General features: G+C 36.0%; 1 protein-coding gene across 2 annotated transcripts in view; it reads right to left on the bottom strand.

The window, feature by feature from the left end:
- The window catches only part of LRP6 (LDL receptor related protein 6), a 126,920-nt gene that overhangs the window by 91,485 nt on the left and 14,590 nt on the right, over window positions 1-20,845 (bottom strand). The window contains exons 1-2 of one of the 2 annotated variants that reach the window (XM_054696444.1): window positions 18,468-18,486; window positions 15,838-16,231 (exon numbers count right to left, since the gene is read on the bottom strand). Coding sequence is in view for 1 of the 2 variants with exons in the window: in XM_037514343.2 (XP_037370240.1) it covers window positions 15,838-16,231 (394 nt within the window). In the remaining variant the exon portion in view is untranslated. Of the gene's footprint in view, window positions 1-15,837; window positions 16,232-18,467; window positions 18,487-20,845 lie in introns of those variants that run through there. The other variant, XM_037514343.2, reaches the window with a different exon arrangement.

The following is a 20,845-nucleotide window of genomic DNA, read 5'->3' as shown; positions in this document are numbered from 1 at the left end:
TGTTAACAAGACTTACTGCAGTGATTTCACAAAATATACAAATAATATTGTACACCAGAAATGTATGTGTATTATGTCAACTGTACATCAAATTTTTAAAGAAAAAACAAGCATCTGTGAAGTTCAACTCAGTAACAGACTCACTAAAAGAATGAGACCTAATCACAGAACCACAATACACTTCCCCATGCCAACATCTCTCACCAAATTATGAGTCCAATTACCACAGTTCCTTTTATACAATAAATCATTTCCAATGTTACAAAACTGACAAAGAATATTAAAAGGAAAAAAGTTTGAAGAGACACAGTAGACACCAGAACTAGATTTCAGATATGGCAAGGATATAGGAATTCAAAATTTAAAACAATTGTGAGCAATATGCTAAGGACTCTAATGGCAAAATATAAGGACAGATGGGTAACATAACCAAAGAAATGTAAATTCTAAAAAAGACTCAAAGTGAAATGCTGGAGATCAAAGATTGTAATAGAAAAATGAAAGGCTTTAGAGGCTAACAGACTAGCTACTACTGACAAAAGAATCTAAATTGACAAAATCCACAGAAACTTTCAAAACTGAAAAGCATAGGGAAAAAAAGATGAAATAAAACAGACTAAACAAGAACTATGGGACAACTCCCAAAGGTATAAATATACATTATAAGAATAACAGAAGGAAAAAAAGAATATTTAAAGCAATTATGGTCTAGAATTTCTCCAAACTAATGTCAGTTATCAAGCAGATCCAAGAAACTCAGAGAACACCAATAAATACATTTAAAAAAAAACCCTATATATCACATTTAAATCACAGAAAAATCAAAAGGTTTTTTAAAATTTTGAAAATCCAAAAGAAAAAGCACCTGGTATATAAAGGGGCCATGGTAAAGATTATATCTGACTTTTCAGAAACCACACAAAGAAGAATAGACTGAAGTGAAAGAGTCATGGTAATTTAACAACAGGGATACATTCCAAGTAATAGGTATAAAAGTACACACACACACACACACACAGGCTATACGGTATAGCCTATTAGGACCACCATCATATATGGGTCTACCATTGACCAAAATGTCATCAAGTGGCTCATGATTAAATTAAAAAGAGAAAAATGGTGGCCAACCTAGAATTCTCTATCCCTGCAAAATAAAATTGTAATTTAAAAGTGAAAGAGACTTACTCAGAAAATTTGAGAGATTTTATTGCTTGCAGACCCGCCTTGCAAAGAAAAGTTGTTCTTCAGGGAGAAGGAAAATGAGATAGGTCAGAAACTCAGAATGACATTAAAGAAAAAACATTAGAGAAGAAATAATATAAAATAAAACCTTTATTCTTATTCTTAATTTAGCAGATAACAGTTTGATCAAAACAACAACAGCAACAAAAAAAATCTGATCAAGACCAGCTGATGTATAAATGAAACAAATAACAGCAATGATACAAGGGATCAAAGGGAAGAATTAGGAATGTTTTTCTGTTCAATTTAAAATCAAAAGGAAAGGCCCTTTTTGTTCAATTTGTTTTTGATAAAGCTTGGCATTGATTTTTTGCATAAAATTGATACTAAATCATCATTTGGCACATTTCCCCAAAGCCAGCTAAATTACAAACAGGAAGGTATGGAAGAAACAGAGTCTGAAAGACATATTCCTAAACTGTCAGTGACAATGTCTCCAGTCTATGCAATAACCAAGTGGGGCTCTTCATTTGAGTCTTCTCCCCAACAGTCACAACGTATTTTCCCGTAGGTTTCAGGATCAGAATTGTTTTATGAAATTTTGCCCTTCTCCGAGGAGCACAGGAAAAAAATGGCACAGGGTCCTAGAAAGCCAGGCAAGAGGTCATGGCACTCAGAATACCACACTAAAGTTTACTGAAAAGGAGTAGAAGGTATTTGGCCCTGCTCAAAGGAAAATGTACAGAGATATGATGTTCATAATGCTAATCTCAATGGGATTTGCATTTTCCAAATCCAAACTCTTTAGTCAGCATAGTGGGAAGGAGAAAAATCCTGTAGAGGGGAACGAGAATATCCATGGAATTTGTCTTCCAAAATCAGACTAACTACCATCTGTATCCAAAGTACACAGACACCATGGATCTACTCTACACCTTGTGTTAAGACAATCTGAGACTATTTGTGCCTGGTGAGGGGACAAAGTAAATTAGAATAATTTAACACTGTCAAATGAATACCAATTTGTATCCCTCACCACAAATGCGGTGCAAGACAAGACAAGACTAGCTTGCTCTGCCCTTAGTCATATGTAACCCAGACAGGACACAAATATACAATACCTCTATAAACATTAAATATTAGTCTTCTAGGTGATAAAAGAAATTAAAGGTTTATTCTATGTATCAGAAAGAGCTTAATTTGAACTAGAAAAATTCCAAGTAAAGTTTAGCAAAAAGACCTTTGAAAATCTACTATAAACTCTTAACTTTCCAATTTTTCCATCTATTGTATACCTTAAAAACAAAACTGGGTCCTTTATAGGGGGGTATGTTTGTCATTTTTCAAAATAATTCTATCACTTCAAAATTTCCAGAATTTTACATAGCTAGGGTAGAACTGCCAACAGAAAGCATCGTGAGAGCAGTGGATGTCAAATTCATCACTGAGAGAACTGGAGAGATGAAGGGCCACTTTCAGCAGTAATATATATAATTGACTGACAAGTTACATATTAAGAGAATATGAAGAAATCAGGCTGATTTGGTAAAGTGCACCTGTGAAAAGTTTGACTAACATGCCATAATGTTAGATTTAATATAGAGCAATATTGAGAGGTTACTACTTTAAGACAGAGTTACTACTTAAGACAGAGTAAACCATTAAGAGGTGGGGGAGAGAGGTACCAGTCCATAAAAGCATGAACTTTTTACTTAAAGATCAGCTAGTACAATGCTACAGAATTCAGAATGCAGGGGAAAAAAGAAAATTCCTGAGGAAAAAAAGAGTCTCAAGATTCCCTGCTTGGGTAAGACATAAACATTTCTATTATAAAAAGAAAACTATTAGAGACTGAGATTTAAAAACCTCCTTTAAACCAGCTACCTGAAACTTAGACTATAAGGTAAACTCCTTGGCTACCTCATTATTTTATTATGCACAATTTCCAAAAATAAATAATTGGAATACATGTATTAAGGAGTAGGGGTGGCTTGATTTAGTTATGTTTTTGTTCAGGCAATAATCCTAGCTTAGAAACCCTTGGTCATCTAAACATACTTAACAATAACTTGGTAAATTCAAGTAGGTATAAAATACATTTTCAAGGATTTTTTTAAAAATCAACATCAAAGTTAAAAGCCAATTTTAGTATGCTTTGGAAAACAGTGTTTGATAAATATCTCCCATGGTTCACAAAGGCCAGGGGAAAGTCTAATGTAAGAGAAATCTCTCTTCAGCAACAATTATGACTAACTTGCTAATTATGACGTCTATTTGGCCCCAAATTTATTTTGGCTTCAATGAATTGTTTTGTCTATGAATTAAGAAAAGTTCAACATATTTACTTGATACTGAAGAACTGTGTAGTTATAGCTCCACTTTGCAATACTATGCACATCTGTTATTCATCAAAAATCATGAACATCACTACCAAATTGTTCACTAGTTTCCATACAAATTTAATTTTATTGCTGTATTTGTTCTGATATCCATTTGCAATGCTTTCTGGTAAATAACTGCTAAATGGAGAGAAGAGTAGACATTTTAATTAGGGTATAATTTAAAAAATTGTTTTTAGGATGTCAAAATTTCATATGCCAAGAAAGCAAAAATATCTCAAACTGACAATCAAACTAGATACCAGCTATTTCATACAAATTTATTTTGTACAAATGTATTACAATCTAAAGCATGTAATGTCAACAATTAGATAATAAATCTTCCAAAATATTCAAAAGTCCCTAATTTAGTATGTATATACAATATGAATCCAGTTTTCCCCTAACAAAAATATTCAGAAATGTTCAGTCTCAATAAATTTAAACTAGAGAAATAAATTTTCACCCTTTATAAGATGTAAAACACACAAAAATGGCTAAATTAAGATAGCATGTAGTCATAAAAATTATGTGAAAGTCATAAAAATTATGTGAAATAGATCTACATACTAGATCATAAATCACTTCATAATCTTAAGATTACTTACTTGATCCTACCTATAATTAAAATGTCATTAAAACACTTATCAATAAATACGAGTAATACCCAGAGATCATGCATGTATATCCCCAACAAGGCAACATTTTATAGGTTTTTTTTTTTCTTTAAGATTTATTTGCATAGAGGAGCTGGGGTACAGGCCAGAGGCGTGGGGGGGCGTGGGGGGGTGAGAGGATTCACCAGAGACAGAGTGGGGAACAGAACAGGGAGATTGACCAAAGCACAGTGCTGAGGGGAGCAGCAGGCGAGTCGAGAGGTCAGCTACAGCATGTGGGTAGCTCCCCAGTCAGGGATCGAACTTGTGCTGCAGTGGCTGCAGTTAGCTTCATAGGCTGCATCTTAACCCCCTGTACCACCAGGGAGGCCCAGCAACATTTTAAAACATAAAACAATTTCTATTTCTGAGCATTTGATAACAAGATAACCAGAAAACCCTACTTTTATAAAATACCTAGAGAACCATTAGTTGGTCTTTTCATTTGATTTATAAATTGCTAAGGCCTGAACATCTGTACTCCACTCCACCCCCAATTTTCGTATGTTGAGATCCTACCCCTCAAATATGGTAATATAAAGAGATGGGCCTTTGGGAGTGCTTAGTCATAAGGGCAGAGTCCTCATGAATGGGACTGGTGCCCTTAGAAAAGACAGTCCAGAGCAAGACCTAGCACCTTCCACCGTGTGAGGACACAGCAAGAAGGCACAACAATGAAACAAGAGGGTTCTCACCAGAGGGAGATCATGCTGGCATTCTGATCATGGACTTCCCAGCCCCCAGAACTGCAAGCAACAAATTTTTATTGTTGTAAACTACTCAATCTGAGTTGTTCTGTTACAGCCACTCAGAAGACTAAGACATATATACACACAAAATAAAAATATATAAATGTAGAGCTGAGGTATTATGAAAGTAAGGGAAATCTCTGGAGATCCAAATAAGATCACGGAAGTGAAAAGCCATACACATTTATACTACAGGATTTTCTGATCTTAGAAACTGAGGGACATCTGTTTCAGAGGCAAAGCAGCAAAGAATACAAGGCCTTGACACACAAGAAGCACTGTGTTAAAAGTAAGATTCTTGCACAAAGCACAGACCCTCAGGAACAATGCAGTAGAAAAATTTGCCACTGGCAGAGGGAGACAAAGAAGCTTTTCTCTCTTGGCCTAAGCTCTGAAAAGGTGGTGGGGGGGAGTCACCAAAAGACTGTAACCACAAGATTTGCCCTCACATAAGTTTAGATTTTTAATTTATTCTATCCACAGTACAGGAACTCCTAAATAAAAAATTTAAACATAAAAAGTGCTCTCTGCTTGCACAGGGTGGTAATATAGGTGTACATATTTGTCAAAACTGTGCACTTAGGTTTACAAATTTTACTGTTTATAAATTATGTTTTAATTTTTTAAAAAAAGTGGTATCTGTAAACACCTGTAGGGTATTGGCAAAAGCAAATCCTCTTTAGAGGAATATGCCCCCAAAGAAGCCACTTAAGATTCTCACAGACACCCCACTGAAGATCAGCTCACAATCCAAAACTGTAAAACACCAAGGTAGAACCATGAGCAAGGATCAGCAAATATGAACAAGAACAAAGTACATTTCTAAGAACTTCAGACAACTTAACAATCTGAAATTGTAAGTGTTTCAAGTGATTAAAGCACATAAAAGATGGAATTAAAATACATGAAGAACAAGATATCACAAAACAGTAACAGACAGCCCCAGTGAAATACAAGATCCTCAATGTATGCCAGAACAAGAGTTGAGGAAGTGGACATTGCCAAAGTCCCAAAGGACCATTCTACAAATTACTTGAAGGATATAAGGAAACTCAATTTTATAATAAAAATAACAACATTTCACCTCCTGAACCATCTTAGCATCACACCTAGCAGGACAAGAATAATTACTTTCTGATAATGATGCAGACAAAGCGCTCAGCACTACCTTTGAAGCATTTGTGCCAAAACGTTGAATTCATCACTAACCACGTTTTCATGTCTAATTTCATTTTACAAGAAACATAAGTAAAGAGGCTCTGGCGGAGGCAGCTAGTGCAGGGCTGGGGAAAACCGAGGTGCTTGAATGTTGTGTTCTGCCCAGACGAGGGAAAAGTAGAGGATGGCTAAAGGTGATCCCAAGGAATCAGAGGCAAGTGTCCTGCTTCTGACTTCTTTGTGCAGACATGTGAAGAGGACCATAAGGAGAATAACCCAAAGGTGATTGTTAACTTTGCAGAATTTTCCAAGAAATACTCTAAGAAGTGGAAGACAATGTCTGAGAAAGAGAAGTCTAAATCTGATGAAAAGGCAAAAGCAGATTAAGTGCACTGTGAGAAGGAAATGAAGGATTATGGAACAGTTAAGGGCGGCAAGGAGGAGGACACCAATGCCGCTAAAAAGACCACTGAATGGATTCTTCCTGTTCTGTTCAGAATTGTGTTGGAAGATCAAATCCACAAACCCTGGTATCTCTATGGAGACATGGCAAAGAAGCTAGGTGAGATGTGCAATAACTTACACAACAATAAAAAGCAGTCTTAATGATAAAGCTGAAAAGAATGAAAAAGATGCTGCCAACTGTACGTGAAAGGAAATTTTGATGGAACAAAGGGTCTCGCTAAAATTGCCAGAAGAAGAGGAGGAAGAGGAAGAATAAAAATATTGTTTCTCTGGGACAAAAAAGAAATATAATGGGATAAAAGTAAACCAAACATCACAAGGACCTGTCAGAAAATTCAAAATCTGGAACAGTCTACAGGACAACTGTTGAATCTTTTCAATGAAGTCAACAGGGTAGGCAAAAAAAGGGAAGTGATGAGTGGCATTTCAGGAAAACTTAGAGGCACAAACAAATGCAACTTGTGCATCTTGTTTTGGATCCTTATTCAAACATATCATTTCTAAAGGTCATCTCTGTAGATACCTTAATTGTCTTCTTGAATTCCTTTTTGCACAAATGAACTAATACATGTATATTTTCTAATAGTCCCCTTTTTTCACATAAGAGAAACATGCTATCAATGCTCTTATGCACTCTATATTTTCACTTAACAATACAATCTCAATATCAAGTAATTTATAGTATCAAAGAACTGCTTACTTGAGGGGAGGGAGGACTGGAAGACAATGGTGGATATGGAAGTAAAGTTTTAGAGATGCAAAATGAAGTACATCAATTCTTTCAATGTTTTTTCTTTATAACACTGATGAAGGGGAGGAAGGAGCCCAAACCCACTCCTACCCAGGACAATTGTACATTCTCCCCATGTCTGCACTGGTTTCCTCCGAAGACTCATTTTCCCCACACATTTCAAGGATGTGCATGTGAGGTCACTGAGTATCTAAACATTCCCGGCATGAACAAGTGCACATGTGTAGGAGTGTGACCTGTGATAGAATCTTGTACAGGCTCGGTTCCTGCCTTTTGCCCTGAGCTGTCATGATAGGTTCCAGCCACCGAAGACCCGGAACTGGAATAAACGGGTTGGAAAATGAATGAACGAACGAATGAATACGAATTGCCATCTAAATTAAAGTGTTTCGGGTCTTTGCTTATTGCAAAAGAAGTCTAGTAATGTTTTTATGACCAGAAATATGCCACTGGACTTAACTCTCACTTGTACCATTTATCCTATGGTCAAAATAGTTTCATTATGCCTTTTTCCTTAAATGTGTGGTTTCCAAGAACCTCTCAAGGATATTAAGTGAGAACTTAACTGTATTCACAAACGAAATGTCACTCTGTAGATCTGCTTTAAAAAACCTAACGAAAGAGCCTAAATGTCTTTACTTTGGAGAGTGGTTGAATGAACTGTGGTGTGTTCACACAATGGAACACAATGCAGCTGCAAAAATGAGGACAATCTCTATGAAATGAAATGGAAGAATACTCAAGTATTGTTAAGCAAAAAAATAAAGCAAAAAAGCATCAATACCATGTTACTTTTATGTAAGAAAAAGAGGAATATAGTAATATAAAATATAAATATCTGCTCATTTATGCAAAAAAAGAATTCAAGAAAATAAAATATGTAATTAAGGCATCTAAAGGGGATAGGCAGAAACCAGCTGGACAGAAAGGGAAAATGGAACCAGGATAGAAGAGATAAGGAGGAAGGACACTATTCTTGAATATAACTTTTTGTGTTACTTCTAACTTAGACAAGATAATTTTTTCACATAGCTCCAAAATAATTTGATAATTAAAAGCAACTGGGATATGGGAGAATGCTAAAAATGTATTACAAACAATAATAAATAAATCACATAACCACACTACAACTGCTAGGAAAGAAATCACCTAAATAAATTTGGGAAAGAGTATTTTGAGTCTACTGATAGTATTTTTATAGTATTGTATTCTGGACAGTAAACGTGCTTCTCATAAGGGTACAAGTTACTAATTCTGAAAATCTTGTACACAAAGATTGAGCAAGTAAGAAAATATATTGTAATAATAAGAAACAGGTTTCACGCGATCACAAAAAGGAGTGATAAAAAAGGAAAAGGAGAAAACCACACAGCATGTCCTCAAATAGCATCCTTTCATGCAATTATTAGTTACAACTTCAAGGAGGGGAAAAAAAAAACACAGAGGGTGGGAAAAAAAAATCCCAGCTGGCCTTGAAAGAAATGCATGATTTGAGGACCTGCCTTCTTATACATGGTTTCACTTAAAGTCAACGTTAAGTGATGACTGTCACTGTAATGTAATTGTGTAGTAGTAGAATGGAACCAGAAATATCAACACAAACTCACTTTTTTAAATACACAGATAGAAACACAGATCTAGAGCCATTTCCCTAACTAAGTACACTGAGGGGACCCAAAATTAACAAAAACCCAGTACAATGAATACACTTAGCTTCCATATCTTGGTTTCTAAATAACATTTTCCAATAAAAGGAGAGAGTCCTTGTAGAAATGGTTGATTCCAAGGTTGAGGCAGAAAATGGAAGAGCTTGTGTCGCCAGAGACTAAAAAAGTACTTACAACATGACAAAGGTGTGTCAAAAGAACATGGAAAAACACTTGAAGGCACTCCCAATGGTTAAATCTGGGATATTTTCAGAGAGAAATAATAAGAGTAATGGATTACAACCTGTACAATAAAATAAATGGCCAGGAGTCCATACTAACATATATAATTGAATAACTAAGTGGAAGAGACAAGAGAGTTTTCTGTAAGGTGGAACGTTAAATAGCAATGCATGTAAGAGGAACAATGAGACTAGGAAAAAAAATCACCATTTGCAACCACAGTAACATTTGTTCCAAGAAAAAACCATGAAAGAGTACAAAAATTAGTACATGAAAGTATGATGAGAAATAAGACGATTGCATAGCTTCAAATATTACATGAAAAAATAGTAAATACAGTATTAAAAAACATCTTGGCAAAAACACAATAAAAGCTAGGGACCAAGTATAACCCTACTGGTATTCATGTTGTGGACTTGCTGATAGATGCCCTGAGAAGAGCATGACACATTTACGTGGTTTTCCTGTGAGAAATGTGTAACCTTAAATCATAAGAAAACATCCAACAAACTCAAACTGAGAAGACAGTCTACAAAGCGATGGGTCAGTAATTGTCGAAAGGGCTGTGGTCATAAAAGACAAAGACTGCTAAAATGTACCAGATTAGAAAAGAATAAGGAGATAACGACTAAATGAAATATGAGATCCTAGACCAGAAAGGAAACTAGCGGGAAACTGGACAAATTCAACTATGATCTACAGATTAGTTAATATGTAACAACAATAATTTTCAGAAAACTGTTCTATGATTATACAAAATATTAATATTAAGAGAAGCTGGGTGGAGGTTATAAAAGAACTTTTTTATACAAGTATTACCTTTTGTTTTTATTGAGGTAATGTTTTTATTAAGGTTATACAATTATTAGAAGAGTAAGCTCTACACTAACAGCTGAGAATGCTTGTGCGTGCACACACAAACACACACACACAACACACACACACGCGCGCACACACACACACTTACTTTGTATTACTTCCAAGGGCCTTGATTCATATGCCAAAGACTGGAAAAGCCAAAGCTATAATCCAAATTTCCTGGAATTTTTTTCCTAATATCTTTCTTTAATTTTTAGGTAATAGTCTCCCAAAATCTACCTCCAAACATACAAACATATATAAATCTATATAATCTGCCTAAAAATAGTTGCTTACATTTTCCACTCCTTTTTTTTTTTTAATAGAGGCATGCTTTATTTATTTGTTTGCTGGTTTGTTTGTTTGTTTGTTTTGTTTATACATGCACTGGGTACAGTCAGAAGCGCTGGAGGGTGAGAGAATTCACCAGAGCCAGAGCGGGGAGCAGAGCAGGCAGAAGGACCGAAGTACACTGCTGAGGGGAGCAGCGGGCGGCAGGAGAGGTCTGCGCGCATGTGGGACCCTCCTCTGGTGGCCGGGGAGCAGCCGGGGAACGAACCGGCGCCGCAGAGGCCGCGGGCAGCTTCGCAACCCAGCGCTCAACCGCTGCGCCACCGGGGAGGCCCACATTTTCCACTCTTGATACAAAAAGAATCCCTTCACATTTTAAATTATTTTTCTTTTCACATCAAATGGAATTGGAGAAAAGTTATAAACTGGCTTTAGGGGTATAACAGCCTTAAAAGGGATGCTGAGTATGACAACTTGCAATAAGTTCAGTAGAAACAAAATTTCAAAACTATGTTCTGCACTGGCACAATTCTATGTGTGACCTATCTAAATTGCTGGCTTGACTATAAAATTGTGAAATAAAAATTTTTAAACATATAGAATACTTTTTTAAAAATGTCTCACTGTTTAAACTTAATGTCAAAACTGAAAAGAACCCATCATTTTATTTATTTTTTTTTTTTTAAAGATTTATTTGTTTATTTGTTTATTTATTTATTTATACAAGCACTGGGTACAGTTAGAAGCGCGGGAGGGTGAGAGAATTCACCAAAGCCAGAGTGGGGAGCAGAGCAGGCAGAAGGACCGAAGTACACTGCTGAGGGGAGCAGCGGGCGGCAGGAGAGGTCTGCGCGCCATGTGGGACCCTCCTCTGGTGGCCGGGGAGCAGCTGGGGATCGAACCTGTGCTGCAGAGGCTGCCGGCAGCTTCGCAACCCAGCGCTCAACCGCTGCGCCACAGGGGAGGCCCAGAACCCATCATTTTTGAGATAAAAACACTGATGTCCAAGAAAATGAAGTAATTTGTTGGTAAGTAAAAGAGCTAAGACAGGACATAAAACAAGCTCCAGTGAGTATATTTTTATAAAATATGATGACACCTTTTGTTGAAAAGACTGAGGATCTTAAATGTTTTTTTTTAAACAATTACTCTTTTTTAAAAAAAAAAAAAAAAAAGATTTATTTATTTATAGAAGCACTGGGTACAGTCAGATGCACGGGAGGGTGAGAAAATACACCAGAGCCAGAGCGGGGAGCAGAGCAGGCAGAAGGACCAAAGTACACTGATGAGCGGAGCAGCGGGAGGCAGAAGAGATCTGCGTACCATGTGGGACCCTCCTCCGGTGGCCGGGGAGCAGCCGGGGATCGAACCAGCCCTGCAGAGGCAGCTTGGCAACCCAGCGCTCAACCGCTGCACCACCAGGGAGGCCCTTAAATATGTTTTAAATAAGCATTTATAATCAAAGCCATACTGATTTCGAATTCATAAGATGCCATACTAAAATTACATGTGCTTAGAAAACACTTTCACCACTAACAAGAAAAACTAAAAATATTATGAAAGAAAAATACAAGGTTCAGTCACTCAAAAAGTACTAACACCTACTATGTGACAAAAACTATTTTAGTCATGTGGGATATACTGGTGTAAAAACTACTTTTAAACATATTCAACACGCGACGTCTACAAGTATGTAACTTATGGGGAAATTATGTCAATCTTTTTCTTTTGAGCTAGATCTGCAAGCATTTTTAAAGCAGGAGATTCGGTGTTGTTAAGTATTTAATGATGATAAAAATGTATCTATCTATCATTCAAAGTTGTTCAGTATGAATTCACTTCTGATTAATCACTATAGTTTAATTTTGTGAAAAAAACCAAAATGATTTAAGAACAGGCCTGTAAGATATACCTCTAAATCACAGTGTTATAAATATTAACCCAATAAAAAATAAATTTAAAAAGCAAGTCCTCAATAGTGATTATGATCATTAATAGTATGGTCATTATGGAACAGATTTAGAAATTACACCATTAAGAGCAGCCCACAAAGTCAGAAGTATCTCTCACTACAAAGTAAGGATCGTGCTTTCTGTAATTTTGGTTGTTCATTTCTGGAATTATTTCCATGCACACGTTTTCCTTTTCATTATTCTCAATTCTACACTGCCAGTCACTCAAGAGGGGAAAAAAAAGATCTCAGACTAATAGGGGCCAAATTTAGGGAGGGAAATAAAAATCTTCCTTCAGTCTAGGCTAAATGAACTGATTACACAAAGAACTCCATACATCCAAAAGCACACAGATGTCTGCACTAGTTCCCAGGGCTCAAACAATACCAGCCATTCAATAGCTTTCCTTTTACATAAGCTGATGTGAGAGAGCTCAGTCAGCTCCTCTAAACCTCATAACCCAGGATTCTGGAATTCTGAAAAAGCCTACATTTTTCCTCAGCACTGTTTTCATATACTATATCTCTGGAAAACAAGCTTCATTCCACACTGCCCCCCCTCCCAAAAAAATCTGGAAATAATGTCTTCTATTTGGTAAGTGATATATTCGATTCAAAATTACTTTTTCGTTAAAACCACAAATCCTTAACACAAAGATCAACACTGAAAGATCACTTGACAGAATACATTTTAAATGTAGAAGTTTAAAGTATAATTTTAAATATACTCCATTATGTTAATGACCCATGTACACCATTTGGTTGCATTGTTTAAAAAACAGCTAGATCATGCAAAATGTCTTCCTAAAAATCAAAAGAAATTTTAAGAGATGAACTTTTAAAGAAAGGGAAAAGGTGAGTTCACACACACACACACACACACACACACACACACAATCACAGACACTAAAAACAATGAAAGATGAAGTGAAAAGGTGTACCCTAAAACCTATATAGTTAATGTTACCTCAATAAAAAGAATTTTTAAAAACCCATTTGAGACTGTTAAGAATATAAAAGATTAACATAGATACCTATGCTAAGGAAGTACAAAACCAATGAATATTTCAACAGGGTTATTTATCATTCTGCACTGTAGGAAACCTAGATGTACAATGTCCAATAGAGTATGAATGAATCAATTGTAATACTCTAATTTTTTTTAAAAAACAATGAAAAGTATTTCACTAGATATTTAACCAGACCTTTAAGTTTAAGGAAAAATTCAGTTATTCTCTCTGAACATCTCTTAGAAGCTTAAATCACACTACTTCACAGCAAATTATTATTGATCCTTTTGTTAATATCCTCTATCAGCCAAATCTTTGGTGAATTCTCACTTTCAATACTGGAAAGTATCAAGGATAAATGACAGCCAGAGAAACATTAATGTACTTTTTAATCACATGGCAAACTTCCTAAGACCTTGTCAGACCTGCCAGCCGGAAGTAAAACTTGTTAGTTTTAGGGACAAAATGAGAATGATTCATTTGCTCATTAAATAATTCGATCCTGAATAGTCAAAAGTTCCCCAATAAATTCAACTCCCTTGAGTATGTGCTATCACATAATCAGTATCCCTTACAGAAATGATCATGATGCTGGTCCGGAATTGTGGCAAATTATTTTATCCACCTGTCCTCCTCAAGAGCTCTTGCAGCCCTTTTAACTCCTTTAGCACTCTTTCTCCCTCCACAAATATGCTACATAACGCTAACAAACATATTCTGAAGAAAGAAAAGTTGTCTCTCCCAAGTTTTCTTCCTTAAATACACAGCAAATCCTTAAAATTATCCTTACTCTCTCTTGAAAGTACAAAAGCAGATCTCTGAACATTCTGACCATTAAATAGACACTTGGGTGAATCTCCATTATCACCTTTAAGTTATAAGACTAAATAACAAAAGGGAATCAAAAAAACTATCATTTCACCAAAGTTATTAGTCCCTAACAACCACTAAAAGCCCCAAAACCCTGTTATACAAATCAATACTTTCAGAAACATTTCAACACTCCCTGAAACTTATAAACATTGGCAAAACAGACTCCTTTTCTCAAAAATATCTTGCAAGTTCTGACAACCAAATTCTTCAATCACTACAGTCTTCTGTACATCCAACACCTGAGCCCTCCTCCTCAGTACCCTCAATCCTTTTCCCTACCACCAGAACTGGTGTAATATTTGTCAAAGTTTTATTAAGATCATCCAATTTTAACAGATACCTATTAGTGCCCCTCTAAAAATGTATGTTTTTAATATTTACATAAAATATATAATATATATTATGTGCTCCAGAACGTCATCCTAAAATTTCACTCCCCAAAACTACCCATGTTATCTTTCAGACAAAGGTCTTCATTTTTCTACAACATGCCCTTTCTTTAATCTTTTTTTTTTCTTTCTTTAATCTTCATCACCAAATAAAATGTGATATCAAAATAAGGAACACATAAAATTTTACTTCTTTAACATATACTCTCCTCTAAAGGAGCTTTAAAACATCCAACATACTTGAAAGTCAAAGAAAACAAAATATTAAAATAGTTACACACCGGTTATTTATCTTTAGATTTTAAACAATTATTAGCAACTCATTTCAACTTCATGTTTAAGACAATTACCTAAACCTAGACTTAACAGGCTCTGGCATGACAATGTATTCAATACAGATCAAGGAACGGCATATGGTAGGACTGAGGCATGGCAACAGACAAGCAATGTAGGGACAAGGTTCATATTTTTTTTTTTTTTTATTTGTTTCTCAACAGAAGATTTCCTTTTTTTTTTTTTTAAATAATAAATTTTATTTTTATATTCCCCCATACAACTGCACATGCCCCATTCTGACCCCAATCACTCCCCTCCCGGCCCCCACCCCCCAAAAAGTGTCTCTGGTTCATAGTTTTTTGTTGATTTTGATTTTCACTTTCTTATAGTTATTCAAGGTTCATATTTTCTAATGGAATGTATCCATAGCTCTTAAGTTCCCTTCTCATTAGAAAATAAAAATTTCAAGGCAAATACAGGTTTAGTTCATCGGAAATAAGTTAATTAACAACTAATATTTAGTTTTCATTCTGTACTGATAATAATATGAAAAGTTTAAGATAAAGGACACAAGTAAAAAAATGATTGTGTATATAATAAAAATTTTAAGATTCGCAGACTTTATATTGTCTTGAACAATCAAATACTACTCTTACTATGTCTTCATCTGCCTCTGTCTTCTAATTACCCTCTCATTAATATGACAAATAAGTGCAAAAGAAAAACCAAAGCTTGCAGGTATGACTAACCCACAGGTGCTGTTAGAAACAAAACTATTTACAACATCTTACTTTAAGAAAACAACGTAACTTCCCACAATGAAGTCTACTTGACAAAGAAGCCCAAAGAATCCAAAATTTGTCTTTTGATCTTTCTTCTCTCTTGGATATGAGGGGGGATGTGCTAGAGGAGAGAAACCAGGAGGAGATCATAACCTTTTTTACATTACACAAAAACTTACCCACTTGAAGGATCTAAGGCAATAGCTCTGGGTTGATCCAACTCTTGCCAAAATAAAACTTTTCGTAAAGATCCATCTAAATTAGACACTTCAATTCGATTAGTTTCAGAATCTGTCCAGTATAATTTTTCTCCAAGCCAATCGCAAGCCAGCCCATCCGGTGACAATAATCCAGAAACAACAACATTCTGTACACTCTCAGTTTTGTTAAACTCTGTTCGTTTAATGGCTTCTTCGCTGACATCACTCCAGTATATCAAGCCATGACCAAACACGAAGTCCACCGCAGCTGCATCCTCCAAGCCTCCAACTACAATTGTAGCATTCTCTTTGCTGTTTGTAGCATCAACCAATCGCAAGTCCCGTCTGTTTGCATAAAGCAACAAAGGGGCCGCTAGAACAAAAAAGGGAAAAATACATAAATAAAAAGGAATTGTACTGGTTCTTATAAATTGAGTTTCAATCTATGCTAGTGAGTAAATACTATCAAAAATAAGAGTAAATAAAATCTATCAAAGGCTGCCTAAAATCTTTCGCAAACAAACTATTTTTGCAGTTTAAAAACAAAAAAAAAGTTGCAAGGAGAGTTAATTCCACAAAGACAGTCTTTTCTTGTTGAATCATCTGTTAGATAAAATTAAAAAGTTTGGCACTACCAAAATTTAGAGGCCATTGAACCACTCATACAATACTAGTGGAGATGTAAAATAATACACTGGTGAGAACAGTTTGGTGTTTTTTTTTAAAGGTTGAAATATAAGCTCCATATGATCCAGCCATTCCACAGCGAGGTATTTACTCAAAAGAAGTAAAGCATGCCAGTACAACAACTTGTATATAAATGTTCGTAGCAGCTTATTTGTAATAACCAAAATTGGATCTGACCCAAAGTTATCAACAGACTAATGGATGAACAAATTGTACTCCATAATCCATACAATAAAAAGTAATGAAGCGTTTGTACATGTAGCATGGATGAATCCCAAAATAATTCCACAGAGTGAAAGGAATCAGACAAAAACTAGAGTATACATTGCATGACTCCATTTATATAAAACTGTAGAAAATGCAAATCTATTTCAACTGTAGATCAGCAGTTGTCTAGAGGTGAGCAGAGAAGGTGGGGAAGAATGAGCAGGATGGATTAAGAAGGTATATGAGAAAATCTGGAGTGTGACCACCAACTGCACTGATTATGATGATAGTTCTAGAGGTACATACACATGTCAAAACATTAAATTTTACAGTTACCATATGTATAATTTATTGCACGCCAATTATACCTTAATATACCTGTTAATAGTCTGGCAGAGACAGTTCATAATATTATTATATTATGGTTTATATTATGATTAGAATGACTTGTGAATAAGACCAAACACTAAAAACAAAGATAAAGCATATTCTAAAGAATATTTATCTTTGAGCAAGTTGAAGCTCTTAGAACTGTAGTACAAATTCTGTTTTTTTAATACCTATTCCAAGTCTCTTTTACTTCTGTGATATCAACAGTAATTAAAGAATGAGAGTATAACTACGCAACAAAATTTTCTATGTTGCCTCAACTGTGCAATACAGTTACTAATGGCCACATGTGGAGCCATGGAGCATTAAAAATGCAGCTACTGGGCCTCCCCGGTGGCGCAGCGGTTGAGCGCTGGGTTGCGAAGCTGCCCGCAGCCTCTGCAGCGCCGGTTCGATCCCCGGCTGCTCCCCGGCCACCGAAGGAGGGTCCCACATGGCGCGCAGACCTCTCCTGCCGCCCGCTGCTCCCCTCAGCAGTGTACTTCGGTCCTTCTGCCTGCTCTGCTCCCTGCTCTGGCTCTGGTGAATTCTCTCACCCTCCCGAGCTTCTGACTGTACCCAGTGCTTGGATGTATAAATAAATAAATAAAATTTAAAAAAAAAATGCAGCTACTGCGACTAAGAAACTAAACTTTTACCTTTACTTAATTTTAATTAAAATTAAACAGACAAGTGGTCTTATTGAATTGCACAGACACAGAGGCCAAGATGAAGAATACAAAGGAAGCAGCAAAAGTAATATCAGTTATGATGCAATAATCTACCTGATCTTCTCTCACAATTACTAAGGTCTAAAACTGTATCATCCACAGCCAAAACCAAGTTATCACTTCAAAGTAAACACTCCCTCTTTCTTAAGAAATTAATTTAAAAAACTAAGGTGCTTTAAAAGCATAAAGAAAAAAGTGATCCTAAGCCAGTTTAAGTACAACATGAACTTCCCATAAAAGCTTAAATCCAACTTTTTTTAGTCAAAAGCAAACAGATTTTCATCAAAAACAAAAGAGCTTTTTTAAAAATGATTAAAAGCCTTTTCTGCTTATTTTGTGTATCTGCTGTTGCTGTCAGCAAATTAAGTAGTTCCTCTCACAGATTCACTTTTAGCTCATTTTGACCTTCAAACATCACACTATTTATCAGGTCCATAGTGTCCACTGCATTCCTATACTGAGAGCCTCATTCTATGGGTAAATTAAAAATTTCAGAAAAAAAGATTCCTGTTAGTTAAGGCTACAGTGATAACTAAGTAAGTGCTGCATAAACAATAACACTAGAGCACTTACAACTTAAAATCCAAAAATGGCAATAATTTATATATAGCGCACCTTTCTTTACGACACTATCCTTGGAAAATCATTTGTATACCAAGTCTATGTGACAGTAGATGGCAGTCAAATGTCTTTCATGACTTTCCAGTCAAACATTAACATCTGGTCTACAAAATCCTAAAAACTTTCCTGGTGATTTAAGGTCTCACAAGCCTTTTGAGTAAAAAAAAGAAAAGAAAGGAGGCACAAGTTAATTTCACGTAACAGTATTAGTTATAACTGAAGATTCCTACTAAAGGACTGCATATAAACCTACGTACTACAGTGTAAAAAGGACATCCCAGAGTTCATCCTGTCCAACCACCCTAGTAATGCCTGAATACCTTCGACAAATATTGTCACCAGTATCTATTCAACAATATAGTGAATGGGATACTTGAAAGATATGATTTGTAATAATGTCTTAATCTACTGAAGAAATACAATGGAGGGCCTCCCCCATGGCGCAGCGGTTGAGTGCTGGGTTGCGAAGCTGTCCACAGCCTCTGCAGCGCCAGTTCGATCCCCGGCTGCTCCCCGACCACCGGAGAAGGGTCCCACATGGCGCGCAAACCTCTCCTACCGCCAGCTGCTCCCCTCAGCAGTGTGCTTCCGTCCTTCTGCCTGCTCTGCTCCCCACTCTGGCTCTGGTGAATTCTCTCACCGTCCCGCACTTCTGACTGTACCCAGCGCTTGTATAAATAAATATTTTTAAAAATGCATGAACTATTAAAAAAAATATACAATGGAGCCATATGACTTGTCCCTAGTTCTAGCATATATGCTGTGAACTCCTATCTTCCATTCCAAAAGCTTACCTTCTGACTTCCTAATACCCACATAACCCAATAACCATCATGTCTACCACATCTCGTTAGAAAAACTCTACTTAGGAATCTTGTTTTTCATTCATTAATTTCCAACCAAAATTTCTCTTTCTGCTTTCCTAAAGACAAATTCCATGCTTTGAATCTTCCATTTGGAGATCATCCCACAAAATAATCTCAGCAAAGCTGGAAGAAGGTAAATGTCACACATCCAGAACATCTTAAACATCTCAAAAATCTCTATATAGTCCACCCACCCTCCTTTTCTTGTCTTCAGTCTTAAATAACAAACTGTCCTTCCTCCTTTCTAAGGCTAAAGTAATACTTCTGGTTCAGTCTCTCTAATGTGTACCTGCAACTTAATTAATTGTTCCCTATTCCTTGGATTCAACGGTTCCTGTATCTGCAACTTAATTGTTCCCTATTCCTTGGATTCAGTGGTTCCTATCAGGTATCTGCTATAAAATACTTTGTTTTAATAACCCTAACCCTGCTAGCACTGAGAATAATTACATTTCTTCTAACCACAAAATCTTATAACATTAGGATATGCTTTATATCACCATTCACTGGTTATTAGTTTAACTCTCCACCCATTACTCAACTGAAACTGCTTTCTCCAAGCCTTCGTAACTAAATCTTTATTCAAACCCTCTACAGCATTCAACAATGCTGACCACATCCCTACCTAAGCAGAATCTCTTTATACTATCCTACCTATAATTCTTGTTTTCCCAGTCATGTTTTGCCTGCTTTATCATTTCAACTCTTCCTCCTATTTCCCAAATACAGGTATCCCCAAGATTCTCTATTGTTCAACAAACAAGAAGATGTAAGAGAAAATTATACAAGTTCAACTTGTCAACAAATACCTCTATGCAAGGTATTTTCAAATCATCTTTAGACTAACCTTCCGTTCTGCATCTATAACTTCTTGTTGGTCTTCTCTTCTTTCCATTAAATTAAATTCAACACCCTTCCCCACCTCAAAAAAAAAAAAAAAAAGCCTCACGGATCAATGATATAACTCTACTCTCTTACTGATGCACCTTGGAGTCATCTTTGATGCCTCCCTTTTGTCTCCAGAAGGCCTGTTATTGTCTTGTTGATTCTTCTCCAGCATATCCTTAAATCAGCCCCTTCTATTCTGTTTTAGATTACAATCTTACTCTAGACATTTACAACCTTACACCTAAACTGCCCTAATAGTAAGTGATCTTAAATACTACCCCCCTTTCCTTTTGTACTTCTACTGCTTCTACTTTATCCAACTCAAAAAGCTTTTTGATTTCCTTTGCCTACAGTATGAAGGCTTGGGACACAAAGTCTCAACTCCTTTTAGTTCTCCACATTGTGACTTGAACAGATGACTCTAAACTTACCTTTTACAGTCTCTGTATCACACAATTGGTTTTTAACACATAAACTGTGAGCCTACCATACTCCATCACCACAATATACTCAATTTCCTGCCCGCTCCATACCTCTCTCATTACCCCAACAAGTGAACCTAAGATCTTCAAGGTTAGATTCAAATCTTATCTACTCCATGAATCTTTCTAGTTGCCT

The sequence above is a fragment of the Talpa occidentalis genome, unplaced genomic scaffold (genome assembly GCF_014898055.3).
Source record: "Talpa occidentalis isolate TD23 unplaced genomic scaffold, MPIMG_talOcc4v2.1 talOcc4.16, whole genome shotgun sequence".
NCBI lineage: Eukaryota > Metazoa > Chordata > Mammalia > Eulipotyphla > Talpidae > Talpa > Talpa occidentalis.
This window is presented reverse-complemented; position numbering and strand designations above follow the sequence as displayed.